Source organism: Hyposmocoma kahamanoa, unplaced genomic scaffold (assembly GCF_003589595.1).
Source record: "Hyposmocoma kahamanoa isolate Upper Pololo Valley unplaced genomic scaffold, ASM358959v1 88, whole genome shotgun sequence".
Lineage (NCBI taxonomy): Eukaryota > Metazoa > Arthropoda > Insecta > Lepidoptera > Cosmopterigidae > Hyposmocoma > Hyposmocoma kahamanoa.
In genome coordinates this window covers 6,416,400-6,435,613 of record NW_020654466.1, presented here as the reverse complement: position 1 = coordinate 6,435,613, position 19,214 = coordinate 6,416,400, and the positions used below count along the sequence as shown (strand labels likewise).

Here is a 19,214-nt window from a genome sequence, read left to right as displayed (position 1 = left end):
GTGATTTCACAAAATTTCAGTTTCAAAAGTTCAATTTTTTATGAGATTTCTTAAATATTTGCTTATGACCTCAATATTTTGTTTTAAGTCACTCTCACTGCGGGGTCTGTCACCGCTTCTAAAGCCAATGTAAAGTTAATCAATTTTTGCAAAAATACCCTAAATTGTGTGTATATTTTGGATCTTAAATTTCTTTTCTCAAAGGTTTATATGTGGTTTATATATTATTGTTGGTACCTAGATTTCGTTTTATCTCAAAAGTAATGAAAGTAGAGTATCCTATAGAAAACTAAAAACGAGCGAAGGTTTTTGTCACAATTCGATATAGTTCTTTTGTTAAAAAACATCTAAGTGCCATTGACTTTTATAGATGTTGGTTTTTTATTCTTTCTTTGAAAATGCCTTAATAAATTGCATCAAGCGATGACGTTTTCGCTTGCCTTTTCTAATATTTTTATCACTGTATAAAGAAAATACACTACTTTATTTTAACAAAATTTTCTTTCTTTGTTCCTTTAAAATAAAAGAAACAGTATCGCGGTTCTTAGTTTCAGTTTATGTGGAGAAGTACACCTACTCGAAATACTATGATTCTCAAAAGGATTTTAGTTCATTTAATTTCTCTTTCACAGGAACAAGACGCTAATATGGCACCAGGCGATCGCTACGATCCCAACGGTAAGATATTCATCAAGACAATAAAAACAGCACTTTTTTTTAAATATATTATAATGTATCTCTACTGTGAGTTAACACGAACAGTTGCCGCTAGCGACAGCGTAAAATATTTGATAATTTTCTATGGCAAATTGCACTGCCGATCACTAGAAGAAGTAACATTTTGTATACAATTTAAACAAAAATCACGCTTGGCCACAATGACCTGAAGTAGTCTTAGAAAAGAGGAGGTTCTTAATTCAACTATGTGTTTATTTTATGTATGTTACGCGATAACTCTTATTGACAAATTGTGAACCGATTTCGCTGATTGTTTTTTGCTGGAACGAGGGTACCTTAAGCAGTAATACAACAATTTGAAGAAAATATTCCTTTATTATAACTCAGTGACAAATTAGGGAATGAATGAATTTTGTAGTCGGTTTTTTAGTACTCTGTAGCGAGATTACGTGGTCTCGGTGGCACACACTATATATAATTCATGCCATCGCGGCGAAAGGATTTATCAATTGGCGTAAGGTTCTCGCCGACTGTTGCCTAGGGTGCGCTAGACTGTACGTCTAGGAAAGGAATGGTACGACGTGCGGGGAGACTCTTTTCGTTCACCCCACGACGTTCCGTGTTTGTCTAAGATACAAGCCACTCTAGCAATGAATAAGCCTTAAATTGTAATTTTTGGAAAACACAAATTTTAAACGGTTGCTGGACAAGTATGGTAACTCCATACAAACATGGAAGCGCGTCTTGTATGTGTGCATGCACGGAGCGCGCCGTATACGATCGCACATTCGCATAATCTCGCGATCCATAGCGCTGTGGGGCTAGCATGACAGGAGGCGATTAGCGCGGAGCGACATAACGCGCGACGTATTGCTATTCTTGCAAAGAGAATAAAAATATATCGCGTTTCTATGTCGCTCTCACTCAAGTCTCGCCCTGTCGTGCTAGCCGTGCAGGTCATCACATGCACCTTTCATTATTATATGCGAATGTGTGCATCTGTACACGGCGCGCGGCGGGCGTGTTTATAGAGTTATCATACTTGTCTTATACTATGCTGTCATTAACTGTCATCGTATACTCATGGTAGAGGTACCTTAAACACGTTAACAAATTCACAACCTTTAGCACTTGTCACAGTCCCCGGTGTGGTCCCCCACTCACTATTTTATATTATATGGTGTAACTCAATTAGCGACACCTACGTTGTTACGTAGATCCCTTCACATTCACGTTACACTTTAGGTACTTCGTTAGTTATCACTCGTGTTTTAACATTCCTTGAATTTTAATGTGTACTTTGTAAAATAGACCCTTTGCACTCTTTTAAGTGTCCTGAAACACGTATTAAAACCTTACGAAAATGGGACTTGGACGCAGTACAGTCGTAATTAAGGTGTTTTCACATCAGACGGCACAATATAATAATTACATGGACATATACTCAAATGTTTTATTCGTACGGTGTAAATTAATTTTACAAAATTGTTGTAGCAGATTCGCCATACGCGGTACGACATATTTTATTAAGATGAGCACATTATACAACCATAACATTTTGTGCTCATTTCCATGTTATTATCGTGAGAATGTTTTGCGGCTTTGTTTTTATGCGAAGACGCTCTTGCTTATATCAGCACGATTCACTATAGGCCCTTAAAATGTTTTGAACGGGATGACAGATCGAATCGCTTTAGCCTAAATCCTATAGTTTAATGTTAAGTTTAGTATATGAGCATTTCTCATGCAGGTTGATTTCTTGAAATGGCGAAAAGTACCAAAGGTTACGTCGTACTCTGTCCATATTCCGTAATATATTTTTTCTACAGCGCGCCTTTCACATGTGCACAATAGTTCCTGTTTCACAATTAAATCGCACAAACCCTGTGGTGTTTGGAAAATCTCACTGTCCAAAAGTACCATAGCACAACGACACGCACACCTGCACTGTGTTAATAACTAAAATAATGGTGAGTATTGTCCACTTAATTTACAATTAATGAAAACGAAAATGTTCTATGCGAAACAAACCAAATTACTGCCACTTGAGAAAATTGCTATAAGAATCAATTGTAGTGAACATTTTTGTATTTCAAAATATGATAAGCTCTTAACAGTCATCAAGCATTATAATGAGACATCTTTGTTGCAGACTATTACAATCAAAATCAGGAGTTGGAAGATTACCTGCGATTCCTATACCAATACGACAACCGTTTCGGAGAAAGGAACATGGGTCTAGGTGGTACTTCGTTACCTGGACGGAACTTAAATGGAATCGGTGGAAATCTCGTTGGTAGAAATCTAGGCGGCCTTGGAGGGTCATCACTCGCTGGACGAAACACCCACGGTATTGGAGGAAATTTAGTAGGAAGAGATGTAGATGGTGCTAGATACTCAAGATTTGTGGACTCCCTTGGTGGTGGAAACCTTGTGCGTAGCATGGACTATGGCAGAACCAACATGGCACGGAACCTTGATTCCATTGGAGGCGGAAACCTGGTCAAGAAGAACCTCGATCAACTTGGTGGACCTCACCTTATTAAAAGGACCTTGGATTCTTTAGGGGGAGGGAACTTGGTTCGTAACCTTGACTCCATTGGAGGAGGAAACCTTATCTAAAAATTAACATTTCGAAACCAAAAAATTGTCATCACATTTTCCATAATATAAAATTTTAATCGAATTTCGTACAACGTGAATATTGTGATATTTAGTTAAATCTATGTCTTTGTAGCATTTTTGATCATTAAGTTTGTGTCAGTGGTAATTTAGATTTTCAAATACATCATTGCAGAATTGAATATTGACTTTTCATTTTGCAGCCCCTTTACATACAAACAATTAATTTCAACACAGCTGTTTTTAGTTAATGTTTTATTACTTCCGGATAATTATTGTATAAAGGTAAGGATCTTTAAGGAATGTAATTGTATACATCTTAAAACGTTTGAAGTTAAGATGTCATGTTTAAGCGTAGGTTGTATGTATATGTAGGTCACAAAACGAGCAAACTGGACGCTTTGGGCGGTGGGCATCAAAGAGAGGCTCGTGATGTCCACCGCGGCCTGCCGTTTCTATTTTCTAGACGACTCGAGTACGCCAGGTAAGATTTCTTATATATCTAATTGATCTGTCTCGTTAGTGATATTATTTTGGAATTGCCTATCTGTTCGGGTGTGCTTTATTTGATTTCTTATTTAAGAAAAGATAGCCATGGTAGATATGACGTACGCTTTTCAAGCACACGTGTGTTAGAGTTCGGTCTTGCACCTCTGAGTTTTCGAATTTATGTACGAAATTGAGTTTGAAATTTGCCAAGATGATGATGATGAGCTTTAAAGAAAACATCGTGACTAAACCTGCACACAACTGCAAAGCAATTTAATGATTGACGCGTGGCAACTACAGCCAGCAACCCTATCTTTATGAGAGGAGGCCTTTGTCCAGCGGTGGGACTATATTTAGGCTAATTATTATTTATATAAATAAAAATATATAATTAAATTTTTATTGAATTGATACTCAATTATTTTTTGTGAAATTACTCCACTAGTTTGTTATAATTATTAGTACAAAGATCGAACACTCAGAAAAAATTCCTTCAATCCGGTCGGATTCGAACTGACGTCTTCTTGCATACCGTGGCAGACGCTATACCAACTAAGCCACGGAACGAACCAACGGACCTCACGAATTTTTCTATGTGCTTGCGTATCTGATCTTTGTATTAATAATTATAAAAATATATAAATTACGAATTAAAGAGTCCATGATGTCATGCCTTAACGACTATCTCTGTACTTCCGGACCTTAGGTAGTAATAACGCACACACTCAACATAGCATAGGGAAATCCTGTGTCACGGGTGCCATGGACACACACATAGACACCACAAATTACACCCAAACTCAGGAGATAAATAAATGTAGGCCATACAAATATTTCTCCCGGCCCGGGAATCGAACCTGGGACCGCTGCGTGGCAGTCCGGCATGGTAACCGTTTGGCCACAGAGGCAGTTAAAAACGGGAATGGGCGTAGAGCCTCAGACGGCCTCGGGTCGACGCGTGTGGTGGCGCGTATTCGAGTGTGTGTCTAGAACTCTAATTAGGGGGTCGATTCAGAACCTTACGATATCTCAGTTGTCCACCGATTTCTTTTCATTTTTATTCAGAACACCCGAATCGAACGTCAAACTGTCGTATTCGAAACCGAACCGAAGTGACGTCATACCCGTCCGGTTACTCGAACTTCTCGACCGGCAAAGGCTACAAACGTTATTCAGAACACAGTTATCGAATGAAAATTACCGAACGTCCTATTGTTTACAAAGCAAGAACGTAATATGGAAATCTCTTATTATTTTAAATAAAGTCTGGATTTTGTTTAATTTTATTAATTTATTTTAATGCAAGGCTAATGCATTGTTATGTTTTAGGCGTTTAAAGTCTTAAAAATGTATATAAAAGGATTTTCATTTTTCTTATAATCTATTTCACCGACTATCTCCGTAAACGTTGTTGGATAACGATATCGTATCCGAATCCGAATCGAACGTTTAACTCGTATGTTCTGAACAGCTCGGAAAGGGCCCTTCGATTCGAGAACGATATCCAATCGAACGATTGGATCGAAATATCGAAGAGTTCTGAATCGAGGTCCAGGGGTCCTACTCTCGAAGCACGGCAACGAAAAGATGGGCCCGTTCTAAACTGTCAAAACGGACTCATTCGAAATTATTAAAATGCGTTGTCGTACATTCATAATTTTAGCCCCGATCGAATCTCTAGAAAAAAAAAAATAAAAAAAATTGTTTCCGATTTCCATAACACAGGTGCCTTAGTGGTGCTATTGGGATCGGAGCAACGTATGTAATGTTGTCTAATTATTCAGATTAACTCTACACATGGAATAATCGCCAAACACATTTTTCCTTCATTGAAAAGTTCATGGTAAATTTAAAATTAAATTTGGTATTTAAATTCCGAAACAGTCTCGGATCTTTATATTGAGGATATGGGATCAAAGGTAAATAATCCACAACGGCGATAGGCTGAACCGGCAGTGGGCAGATTATTCATTGACCCAAGTTGAATCTCACCGCGTCCAATTCATAAACTCATCGAGTTTATTAATAGCACGACTCTAAAGAGAGTAAAATAATAAAATAGAGAGGATCGCAGCAATTTTTTCTACGTGTTCGATCTTTACATTAATAATTATAATAAACTTGAGGAGTAATTTCACAAAAATGATTGAATACCGTGGTGGTCAAACATCGTGACATTCAAAATTACAATTGTTAAAGCGTCATCTCTAGTCAGCTGCTGGTAGCCGTAAAGATACCTGGCTGAGTGAAGAAATAGATTTCTCAGAGATGGCGCTACGACAAAAAAGTCGATAAAAACCAAAAACAAAAATCTGCAACAAGCACATAGAAAAAGTCGTAAAGTCCGCTAATTTAGAAAAATTCGTAAAGTCCGCTAATACGTTCCGTGGCTTAGTTGACGTAGAGTCTGGCGCGGTTTGCTGGAAGACTGTAGGTCGGATCCAGCCGGCTAGAAGGATTTTTTCTAAGTGTAAAATAGTTGTATATCATGGTGGTCAAACATCGTGTAAAAATAATAATAATAAAATAGAGTTAAAAATAATAAAGTACGTGTTCTTTTGTAAAGGAATCACTTAAACGACTAACTAAACTAAACTTAACTGCTCTCTCTGTGGCCGAACGGTTACCATGCCGGACTGCCACGCAGAGGTCCCAGGTTCGTTTTCCGGGCCAGGATAAATAATTGTATGGCCTACATTTATTTCTCTCGTGAGTTTGGGTGTAATTTGGTGGTTGTCTTTGTGTGTGTCCATGGCACCCGCGACCCAGGGTTTCCCTGGCTATGTTGAGTGTGTGTGCGTTTTATTTCGTTATAACTAAATAAAATTGCTTAACTACTTACCATGTCTTGTAAAGTACCCACTTGTCTGTAACAGACATGGCTCATACAAAATTCAAGTCTGGATAATGTAATTATCCAATATCATTAAGTAAGAGCTTGAACGTGTATCTACTACAAAAAAGGTACAGTCAATTAACTAAGAGCTTGATAAATATCTGCCTCTATTTCACTGCGATTAAAGTAATTTAGAATATCAAGCGAAATTGGTATATGTTACAACATATTATTCATTGGAACCTTTTAATTGGCGTTCAGATGCTCATTGGTATTTAAATCCATTTTGTAAAAGTTGCTGGAAGCTTCCCTAATAAAGTAAAACAAATAAAAAATATTCAGAACAAGCATCTTAGTTTCGTTGCCTTAGAATGAATACCGCCTATGTGAATTAAATATATTTGTCACCTCACTAGCTCGGAAAGGATTTCTTTCTCATTCGAAAAATTTTTAGCACGCTAGCGTGGAAAACGTTTTCAAAATTCGAACTTGACGATGGACTGTGGTGCACCTAACTTTTTCTTTCGACAAAAAAAAAAAAGATAATGACACGTTTAACTACGCGATTTGTCGTACATTACTTATTTACGTAATATAAATCCGTTGGTATATTTTAAACTTAGCTTCCTTCGCTTGCTCATGTTCAAGCACTCGCGTCAAACAATGACTTTGCAGCCTTCCATAACAAATAACTATTTAGAGGAAGAGGAAGAATTGTTTGAACTTAACATTAAAATTAGTTAAATTATACTTCTCTTTGATGCTATACTACTTTAATAAAACAAATATTTAGACAAGTATTGCTTTAGCAATAAAAAAAAATGTGTAGCCGTACTTCTCTAAGGCGATGGAATGTGTACATTTGTGCTGTTATATGCGACTACCTCTTAGGGCCAAAACGACCTGTACATTGGGCGCTGGATTGGGAGGTCCCGAGTTCGATTCCCTGTAGGACCAGTTTTAAGAATGAACTTTTTTGAATAGGTTCTGGTCTGAGAGCTCTAGGTACTGGGAATTCCTTAGTTCGAGACCAGGTAATGGATTTGGTCGTCTGGTGTATTAGTAATGTATGTATGTAGCGTTGCCAAGGTTCCGGATAAAACCGGACGTAGTTAGGCTTTTTGGATGAGCGTCCGGCCAAAATAAAAGGGTGTCCGGCTTGCCCGGCTTTTGTTAAGCTTTTTATATGACCAGTCATATTGCCGTTCCGACGAGTGAGGCGTCTTGACGCAATAATGGAAGATTAATAATAAATAAGTCTGATAATAAAAAAAAATTATAGAAAAGGCCTAGTTTTACGTTTTTTTTAATTTGTCTTACCTATTAAAACAACGACACAAAATCCTTAAAATGTGGGGTTTCCAGTTAAGCTGGTTTGTCTGACCGGCTATTCGGTTTTAAGACCTGGCAACCCTTTAAATATGGATATATGTAGTGCGTATATGTATTTTACTTCTTCACACATTTACATCTTGGAACTTGGTATTATTTACCAAGATAAAAAGACTTGTACCGCTATTGACATAAAACAATGTGTATTCTACGATTGTTACAATAGGAATATGTAAAAACAAATAAACTTGAACGTAAAATCTTTGTATTAAAGATGGTTTGTGTACGTAAGCTGAATTGCATCTCAGCCAAGGAGATATATAAATTAAATTTTGAGTAAACTGTAACGGTTTTGCTACAGCTGAGGTCAATTCGAGCTTATTCAGCTGGATATAATGTATTCAATTGCTTGTCTAATAGAATAATAGCTATGACCTAGAAAACTATACGAAGATACACGCATGGATATATTTAGAGGACGCTAAAAAAAGACTAAATTATGATAATGTTCTTAAGAACCACTGGCCAGATATAATCAAAACATTTAATTTGAAATAATTATAACTTTTTTATTATCAAAACCAACTCCAAAAGTTGGCATATCGGATTTTTTATTGGAATTACACATCGAGTATATAACCAGAAATGGAGACGAAATAAGGGCCATCCATCCCTGGCAACTCATCAGGTAAATGGGCCTTATATCAATTTTCAATATCAACCCTCGTCTGCGCTGAAATCACAAATCAGAAAACTGAAATAGTCAGCGCCATCAACTGACCTGTGTGTACATCTCCGTATATTCCCAAAATATTCTGTATTTATTGTAATAAAGATAATATCTCTAACAATGGCGGCTGTTCCATTAGGTGGTATGGGAAAAACAGCAAAACATCTAATTACAAAACAAACGGAATCATATTTTATCGGTAATTAAATATTAAATATATAATTTTGCAATTTTCGTCCATTATAGCAAAGTTCATTTTAAACTGGTCGATTTGAAGTGAAATAATTACCGACACGCCAATCGGAGTGCAGTTGTCACAGTAATGATTTGGCAGAATAGTTTTCAAACAAATTAAATAACATTTCATCTCCATTTCTGGTTATAATCTCGATGGAATTATATTTATTTGCCAAGTTTTATAGAAACCGGATTTAAATCACCCATGTCCCGTGGTCACGTTTGACTGATCAGCCGAAACGTTGATTTCTTTGAAAAAAAAACAAATATACGCGATTTAAATGGGGAAAATAGTTTCATTTACTTTGTGTAACAATCGCGAAAACCTAAGAACTCGATATTTATTGAAACCGGTTATGGGAAAGTGTGCGAAACCGGTTTCATCCTCTAATTTGCTACCCTTAGAGATGGAATATTTTTTTAAATTGGGATGGGAATGGGACCAACAATTTCCAACAAAAAAAATAATCATCAAAATTGGTTCACAAACGCCGAGTAAGCGCGTAACATAGACAAAACAAAATCTATAGTTCAATTGAGAACTTTTTTGAAATAGGTTAAAAATAATGGCTTCAAATTTTTGGTTTCTTAGCATTGTTTCAGCGAACCTTTTTTTAGTGTGCCTTTAATACTTATATTCCACGCTTCCGTTATGGGCATAGATATAGAATTTTTCTATATCTATGGTTATAGGTGGTATTTTTATTTAGGAGCCAGAAACGGTAATGATGGTTTGATTATTGATTATACTTCCATTACATTCAGCAACTAGGCGGAGGTGTTTTTACGTTAACCTTAAAGCATAGTTTAATAGACGAGTAACTCCGTACAAACGTAACGGCGCGGCTTGTTCGAGAATGTATGCAGAACCGCCGTAGGCTGTGTACGGATGTACATACTCGCATAGTCTCGCGAGGCACTCGCGCTACACAGCGCACGCTACGTTCATTACAGAATTAAAGGGTTCGTTCGGAGTTTAAAAATGACATCCAATAGTAAACGTGTTTATTATTGTGTTTATTCAGAATTGTTCAGCATTTTATTTCTATTTCATAATCATACTCCTATAATGGAGATACCAAACCGCGATAGTGGTACAAATATATGTAGTAGCAGTAGAGCTCCTTGTGAAAGAGTTCATCCAGGGAAGTACTGCCACCTTACCTATTTGTGCCGCCAAGCAGTAATGTCAGCATTCAATAAATTTGGATATTCATCGTAATGAATGGCCAAATTTATTCAATGTTTAGACCTTGTACTAAGACCTTTGTATTAAGAACTAAAATAATGTGATAACCCTATGCGTTTTGAGCGTAGGCATTGCCGTGCCAAACCGATGGAAGTTGGACTACTCGTCTTATGCTTTAAATCTAATTTCGAAGCAAATTTGATAGGCGATGAGCACAGTCCCACTGAGCACGACAGTACTCGTACTGAGGTAGGGTTTTAAGCCGTAATCCATTACATTGGCCCAATGTAGGTTATATATTTGGCAGGCTTACGTGAACTTTTTTCGACATGCAGTTATCAACACGATGTTTTCCATCATCGTTAAAGCAAGTGACAGAAAAGTCAGCATTGTCGGCAGCAGACCGCTTGGAATTGAACCCAGTGAAGTAACAAGCGTTCTTTCGACTGGCTTTTAGCAGTCTAGCAACATTAGCACGACAAGACGCGACTTGCGATTGAAGCGACATATACCTAAGCACGACATTAGCAATCGCGCTTGTATGTCGCTTTTTGCGCAAATCGAATCCGGTCCTGCTAGCGCTGCAGATGCTGTATTTTTGTCCAAATAGCCTATGTTTTACTAGCTAATCCTGTGATGTTATTTGAATGTTACTTTGAATATCATACATTATATCTATATGCCAACAAATTTTATACCACTTACACTTGTAAAAATGTGTTATGAAGGTTTATACGAGTATCATTTTATAGCTTAAGTTATATATAATAAATAAACAATTTTATTCACCTATATGCTTCAAGGTCAATTTCAAGTTCCACAAGTAGTCTGCATTCCACGACGTCAATATATTGTAATACATTCATGAAAGTTTACGATCCACTGACAATTAGTCATTATCGTAATTAATTATTGATTCTACTCGTATAGTTGCATTTAAAAGAACAAATATGTGAATTTTTGTTTTCTATAACTGCTGTGGTGTCTTCGATAACGAAAACTTTTGTATTTCATAACTGGTGCGGTTTAGGGTGTGAAATTGTAATAGGAAATGAAATTGGATCAGGATGGCGTGCATTCCAAGTAAATGTTAGGAAAAAGATATAGTGTTGTCTTACATTGATTTATACTCAAATTTTATGATTTTTTTAAATCGGAACTTATTCGTACTCACGAATATATTTAATTTACCTCGACGTGTTGCGACGTCTATGGTCTCGAAGTGTTGCCATACTTTAAAACTACAATACAAGTTTAACGGCGTTGGATAGAGATGAAATTACTGCCAGATTATTTGGGGCTGGTGGTGTCTTTTGTGCAAAAGACAAATCTAATGACCATAAGAATATTACACTGATATATGGCAATAACAATTGTAAATGCAACCTAACGTGGTAACATTTCAACAACAACAAATTCTAACAATAAGTTCACACCTGCAAAATTACAACTTTTCAGTAGGGTTAGCACGATAAGGCGCGATGTGAGCGAGAGCGACACAAAGAGCGATGCTATTCTCGTATAGAAGTCACGCGCTCTATGTCGCTCTCGCTTAAGATTCTACGAACAAAATTAGTCAATAACATTTTTATGCGTAAATAGGAGAGTTATCTATAGAGTTAGCTATGGTCACATGTGGCTTTAATAATAAAGTTGGTATAACCAAGGGTATGAATTATCTTTTTGTACTAAACACAAACTTGTGTAGGTTGCCCAACGAGCGAGTATACATGTGTGTTGATGAAGTGAAAGATGTGTGTCAGGATCTTATCTAGTGGAAGGCTGTGGTCTCTACCTACCCTGATGGGAAAAGGGCATGAAATGTCCGCAAGTGTATTTGTAGTTGTTTGCATGTATGTACTGTCCAATGGTACTGTAGCAACAAAAAGGTTTTTGTGTTTAACTGTACGTGAAATTTGTGATAGTAGCAAAAAAATTAAATTTGAAATATACTCCCGGACACATAATTCGAGCCACTTTGCATTATCAGTACTAAATGTCCTTGGATTAAATAATGTTTCATTGATCAATAACTAATTCAAGTTTGAAACTGGTGTACTAAACGTCATTTTCAAAAGGTTTTGTTGTATATTTGAATTTGCGAAACCGGGAAGAACTCCTTCTGGAATGTTACTAATTTTTTTTTACTCTAACACTTGAAAAATAAAAATGCAAGATGGCTCGATTTATATGTCCGGGAGTGTACAATGTTTTTCCATAATTAATCAAAATTCCATAACATCTTTAAGTTTGGTAGAAGAACCTGCACTATAATAAGTCTGCACTATAGTAAGTCTAAGGGTGGAAAACTAGGGGATGAATCCAGTTTAGCGCGATTTCCGGTAACCGATTTCAATAACACTTGGCAAATACATGTAATTCCACAAACTTTAGTAGCAGTAGAGCTCCGTGTGAAAGAGTTCGTCCAGGGAAGTACTACCACCTTGCCCATTTCCGCCGCCAAGCAGTAAAATGAGCATTACTGCGTTCCGGTTTTGAAGGGTTATGTATAAGCGTGTAGCTTACCATCAGGCGCACGACTTGTTCGTCCCGTGACTTAATATTATATATAAAAAAAAAGAAACCTTTGAGGTTGGTGTTTTAGTACTCTGTACTGAGAATGTGACGTTGCAACCTCTTTCATCGTCATCCCACATTTTTATCACCCTTTTCTCTGGTTCCTGGTCACCTGCTTTGAAAAATGAAAATCATGTAATTTTCAATGGTTTCATGTAGTCTAACTACTCATCAGTATTTGTACCAGGGGGCCAATCGCGCTAAATACCAACGTAAATATCAAAGCTAAACCAAATATAAAACACTGTCAAAGTGACACGTTGTGTACATTTGCAAACGCGCTAATATCTTAACGTTTGTACTACATACGTATCGTTGAGGGAACGTATTTACCTTTGACAGGCCAACGTTTCAACTTTATGTCACAAAAACCAAAAACCAAATATAAAACGCTGTCAATGTGACACGTTTTGTACCATTTAATATCGCGCTACTGGTCTTTTCTTCTTACTACTGCTTACTTAATGTTCTTTCACTTCCTTCTAGCACCTTCTCTTTCTTATTTTTACAATAAAATATATGTCGACCAAGCTTCTTATTTAATTACGCAATACTCCGCGTGACTCTATTCTCTCTCTAATAATACTCTTACAAAACATGCCTATGTTGTTGGTTATATTAAATTGTATGTAAAAATGTCCATCATGCAGCCCATATGGAGCCAACTACGAAGAACTGCATAAACGTAATTTCGACGAAATTGATCGGTAAGTATATGACGAATATTATTGAAAAGTTCTTAAAAATTATCAAGATAGTTTAGCTTGGTTTATTTCTAAACATCAGATTAAATGCGTTGCTCTTTTGCCAATACTCGCCTGAGTTTTAAATTTAAAAAACTTTTTGATGAGCTATAAACTCCTCTACATATCTTTTAGTAGCAATAGACCACCTTGTGAAAGAGTTCGACCAGGGAAGTACTGCCATCTTACCTATTTCTGCCGCCAAGCAGTAATGTCAGCATTATTGTGTTCCGGTTTTGAAGGGTAAGGGTGCTGGTGAAATTACAGGCACATGATTCTTGTCAACTTATGTCTCAGGGTAACGGGCGCAGTGGCAGTACCCCTCAGATCTTTGCACTTTAAGCTTTCTATTCCCGTCTATTTGGCACCAGATCTCAATGGCGTTAACTAATTTTATCATTATAGTGCAATGAAGGATTAGGTAGGTCAAATAAAATCAGTTAAGTGTTTTGAGAAGAAAATAATCAAAGTGGATTGAAATTGGTGAAAGGTGCACGGCGAAAGACTAAAATAAAATAAAATAACGAGACTAAAAAAATGGACCAGACATTTCAGCGGAAGTAGCTCTCAGTAAGCCTATTTACAATCCTCAGGTCGGAGCTGGACCCGTTTGTGAAGAGGAACTTCGATGAGATTGACCAGACGTCGATGCCGTTCCCCTACGCCGTTAAGCGCTTCTACCGCTTGTACGGAAACTACCTTGACACGCCACCGTACTCGTAAGGCCTTAGGGCATTTCTTTGATACTAAATGCCTAATGTCATATCGGAATCCGAGATCGGATTTTCACATTAAGACTATACGATCCGACACAATAACGATAATAATATGAACATGAATGTAAATGTTTTGGCAGCTCTATACAGTGTGTTATTACAATTGGTAACCGTACGAGGTACACCTTCTAAATTTGCGACAAAATGTCATATTTTTGTGACGTAGTACAAGAAGTGCCTAAGTTCGTATTACTTACACATTTCCTGTACCAAACCACAGACACCATGCCATTATTATTATCTTAAATTTAATGTGAAAACGCCCCGATCCTTGCCGGTCCGATGTAAAATCTGTATTTTACTCTCCCGATCTTTAAAATACATCGAACATCCGATTACTTAGGTATTATACAGGCTGTATATTTGAAAGTGAGACATATTCATACATCTCATAGTAAATCATGTTACAACTTAACATAGACTTAAATAAAATTAGGATATGGGATAGAACAAAACATAAATCAACAAAAATATGTTTTGAAGTGTACATAGGAATAAACCGTTGTTTCCCTTTACGTTTGATTTCGAGTGCAATGAGAATACTACCAAGCGAGGGCCGAGTGAGATAGCAACAATAACAATGATTTCACAATTACGTTTTAGCTTATGTTAATTATTTTTTACTTGAACTATCATCGAAATGTTTTACATACTAAAAAAGATAAGTTTATGATTTAGTAACTAGTTATCATTTTATAAGAATTGAGGTTTTTGGCGTAGTTAAAAATGTAAAATCAAATTATTTACAATGATTGATTTTTCAGTTATTTACAGTTTATTTACACTTACGTGGTACGGAGCAAGTGTTCAAAATGTCTACCGTTTTCCACAATGCATAGTCTAGCACGGCATAGTGAATTTTGTTTTAAATTGTACAACACAAGCACATTTTGTCTCACAGTATAAAATGCTGAGATAATTCTGTCACGCAACACTTCGACACTGTTCACCTCCTCCGCGTAAACTCCGATTTGGGAACATTTCAATAGCTTGCCTCACACTATCACCACTTATTGCGTAAAGTCGCACCATCTCAGTCAATTTGATGTTAGAATAAATATCCATTTTGCGGCGATCGGGTGAGCGGAAGTACAAATAATTTACGTGTCTTCGTTAGATCAAGATCGCGCGCGCACTGAGCAATTTCGCGTATGCGCTCGCGCCCCCACCCCCGACCTGTGCTTCGTGTTTCACCGCCGTGTCGCCACCCGCCGCTGCGTCGGAGCAATAATAGTGATGTGCATAGACTTCGATAATTAATGTTGTTCTCAAGTCGATAAAAAAATGTCTGGAAGCGATCGCTCTTAACGATAAGGTCGCCTTTGCCCACATTAGTTTAAAGCTGTCTATGTACTGTTTTTATTCTTGTGTGTGTACTATCTATCTATATTTTGTATAGTATTTAATATACTAATACGATAAACGAACGAAAAAAATAGAAATTATTGGTTTCCGATCACAAAAGTACGCGATTCAATTATTGTATAATTTGTAAAATGACTGTTTTATTCTGGCATGATAATTCATAAAGTGCTTTCAGTCATTAGGATTTAAAGTGTTTCTTTGACGATTTATTCAATTATTTATTAATTAAACATCAAAGACGGCGTTGTTAAAATGGAGAGTAGGAAATCTCATTACAATCTTTAATTACGACTAGTCGAATACAATACTACAATACGACTGCCAGGAAATAAATAAAACGAAATTATATATATACGAAATTAATTGTATTTTATTGAAAATTGTTTGTATATTTTGAGAACGTACATGGAAGAATTTCCCAAACAACAATAAAGCATTTTTTATTCTCTCTATTCCATATAAGTTTAGGAAATTTTTTTTTACTAAACATATATTGTTGGCAATGTTTACGCTGACCTAGAGGACGCTACGGATACGATAACCAGCTATTTCATGTTGTATAAATTAAACAAATAATAATTTCGAGAGTAAAAAAAGACGAAAGATAATATAAATATCTATGTTAAATAATATTTTTTTTAAATTATAAAATTTGTTTAAATTTTTAAAATTTGTTTAAAGGTAAAACCACAAAAGTGACATTTTCCGAAAGTCTTTAATTTATGTAGCTATGGTAAGAAAATCACTATTTTTCTGCAGGTGAAACTCAATAGCAAAAAGCTATAAACTGAATAAGAGTTTTATCTGCAGAGAGATGGTGATTTTCTTACAACGGGTACATATTTTATGGAAAATGACACTTACGTGGTTTTACCTTTAAACAGACGATATGTATGTTTGTAAAATCTTTACCTTTTATTTCCAATTATTTATATGATAACATTCACATTTAAAATTTAGACAGCAGGCTTCTCAAGTAATTCATAAATGTGATATTTCTTTTCTTTAGCAGGTCGAACTTCGACAAGAAAAGATTGTACCGGCCGGAGTACCCCATGGACGAGATAGACCTGTCCCACTTCCCCATTGGCTCGAAACGGTCTCTCGACAGCTTCCCTTTCTCTCACGCACGCCGCTAAAATACCTCCCCTTGCCTCAACGAATCAAGAAGATTACAACTTCAAATACTTATAAATAAACAAATAAATTATAATGACACTTCACACAACCTGAGAAAAACAAATGAAGAGCAATGGGATAGGGCGTGAGATGCGCCAGAGCGACTTACGCATACAGAATAGCAATATTTCCCCTGGGTTTTTGTTAATCCAGTAACATAATACATAATACTCACTTTAATTAAGTCTGTTTTGTCAGTGTTTAATAGAATTCTCGAAAATTTGGCGTCAGGAAGGTGGAATGCAAAATTGTTTACGCTCTTCAGTTCCAACACACGGATTTATACCTTTTGGAAATATAAAACAATGTTCTTGCAAATTTTGTAAGGTCGTACTAATACAGACTATTAATTAATCGTGATTAGAACACGAACTAACCCTGTTGTACAACCAAAACTTCGTACATTTAGATAGTTAATTGGTAGCATACTAAAACGTTATGAAAATTGTTCTCGTATTCGGTTCAGCTATTAAACTTTCAGATATATAACTAAATAATGTAAATTCCATTAAAAATGTGTAAACTATGTACTTATAATAATATTGCTTTGTAAACATATACCAATTTAGAAAATGGAAAATTGTGAATGTTTGCAAAATAATCGACATTTAATCTTAAAAGTTGACCAGAAAATTATGACGTAAATTTAATAATCTCAGACACTTTTATAGAGGATGAAAGAGTATATTTGATTTACTTTTTCTTAAGATTGTGGTCGACTTTTAGGCCTATCATCCACCAGAGCGGAGAAGAAAAATTTTAACAACTCATGGGGTTTAAATAGATAAAAACACTTTATTTACTTCCATAACAACTTGTTTATTAAAATCAAACGCTATGTATAAGGATAAAATCAAACAACTTAAAAATAAGAATAAACAAAGTGCATCATTTAAAAGTCATAGCATTGAAAAGGTCTCCTCTACATTGGCAAAAGAGATACCACTCGTTATCTCAGACATTTCAACCGATTGGGTCTGCTCTAAATTTAGTAAATAATAACAAGATTCTATTGCAATTATTTATACAAAAATCGAACAAACTAAAAAAATCCTTCCATCCGACTGTACTCAAATCAGCGACTTCGTCAAACCGGGGCTACCGCTCTCCCAACCGAGCTACGAAACGACTCAGCAGACAGATATGAAATTCTCTATGTGCTTGAGATCCTATCAGTTGTTCTCTCTCTCTTCATCGCTCTGGATGATGTGATTTAATATTAAAACTATTATTAAGGAGAGAGAGGTTTCATAACCAACACCTGATTGTATCCAGTAGATACATTTTGTATATGATTAACTTAATGTACCTGGGTAAATTCCATTCAAGTTTTGATGATCCAAATGCATGACGTACTTCTTCGAACATTATTTTTTATTACTTATAGAAATTATATTGAAAATAAAATATTAAGTGTTCTTCTAATATTGTTGTTTTCTTTATGTGTGGCATCCCAAGAAATTCAATATAAATCATATTTTTATTTACAGAAATTAACCCCATGAATGTTCTGTAATATTTCATAGTTTTCAAGATACAAAATATGTTCCATTTTCATAATTAATTCATAGTATAATAAAGCCACATGTGATCATATGTCAGAAGTACTTTTATTACATGAAAGTTATAAAAATGATACGCAGTCATTGACGTACAATTATATGGACGTCGGGTCCGCGCTAAAAAGTGTCCGAACTTATAGGGCGTTAAAATCATATACAGAGCGTCATTCACGCTTTAGTCCTCGTTTGTTCGATTGACAGCGAAGCAAGCAAAATTAGACAGTATTGCGATGACATTACAATTTAAATTCACCGTTTTAGCTTTTTCATATTCCTTTACATGTCACTACGTTTAAATAGGTTGACTTGGGACATTTTTTTCGTGGTTTTTGTATTAGACCCGTAGTCCATTTATTTGTAAGTCAATGTAGTACATAAATGTTACTTATTTATGTGAAGTTTTATAACCGTCTTTTTTAAGTATAAAAAAGTTGTAAGAACTTTTTTAATACCCCGTGACGGGACGAACAAGTCGTGTGTCTGGTAGTAAGCGACCCGCCTATCTATGACAGTTCCAATGTCATTTAGAGCTTTAAAACGCAAAGATCTTATGGACAATGCCACTGCGCCCATCACCCTGTGCGAATTAAATGACTGAGACGAGCCGATGCCAATCTGACTACATGGAATTCAAAATTACAATCAATCTTTTCTAACTTAAAATATGTAATATATAGAAGTTACAGAGCGTTGTCAGCTATGTATTGCCATGCGACTTACACTTAACAAGCGCGCGTTCCCATATTGTCGTAACGTTTTGTTTCTCGTTGGACGACTGTCGCGCCTAGCTGTTCCCACTAGATCGTAACGAAAATTTATTGGTTCACGGCCATCGCCTTGTCGTTTGCACGACATAATCGTTTGAAGCTGCGATTATCTGTCGTCACATTGTTATCGTG

At 36.0% G+C, this 19,214-nt stretch overlaps 1 protein-coding gene across 1 annotated transcript; it reads left to right on the top strand.

Annotated features, from left to right (window-relative positions):
* Nucleotides 1-622: 622 nt before the first annotated feature.
* Nucleotides 623-17,297, top strand: LOC113235889. The gene is made up of 6 exons (XM_026471811.1): nt 623-678; nt 2,831-3,289; nt 3,676-3,784; nt 13,341-13,397; nt 14,027-14,152; nt 16,584-17,297. Exons 1-6 carry the CDS (start codon nt 648-650, stop codon nt 16,711-16,713), a joined length of 912 nt encoding a protein of 303 aa, XP_026327596.1. The 5' UTR covers nt 623-647; the 3' UTR covers nt 16,714-17,297.
* The last annotated feature ends 1,917 nt before the right edge of the window (nt 17,298-19,214 follow it).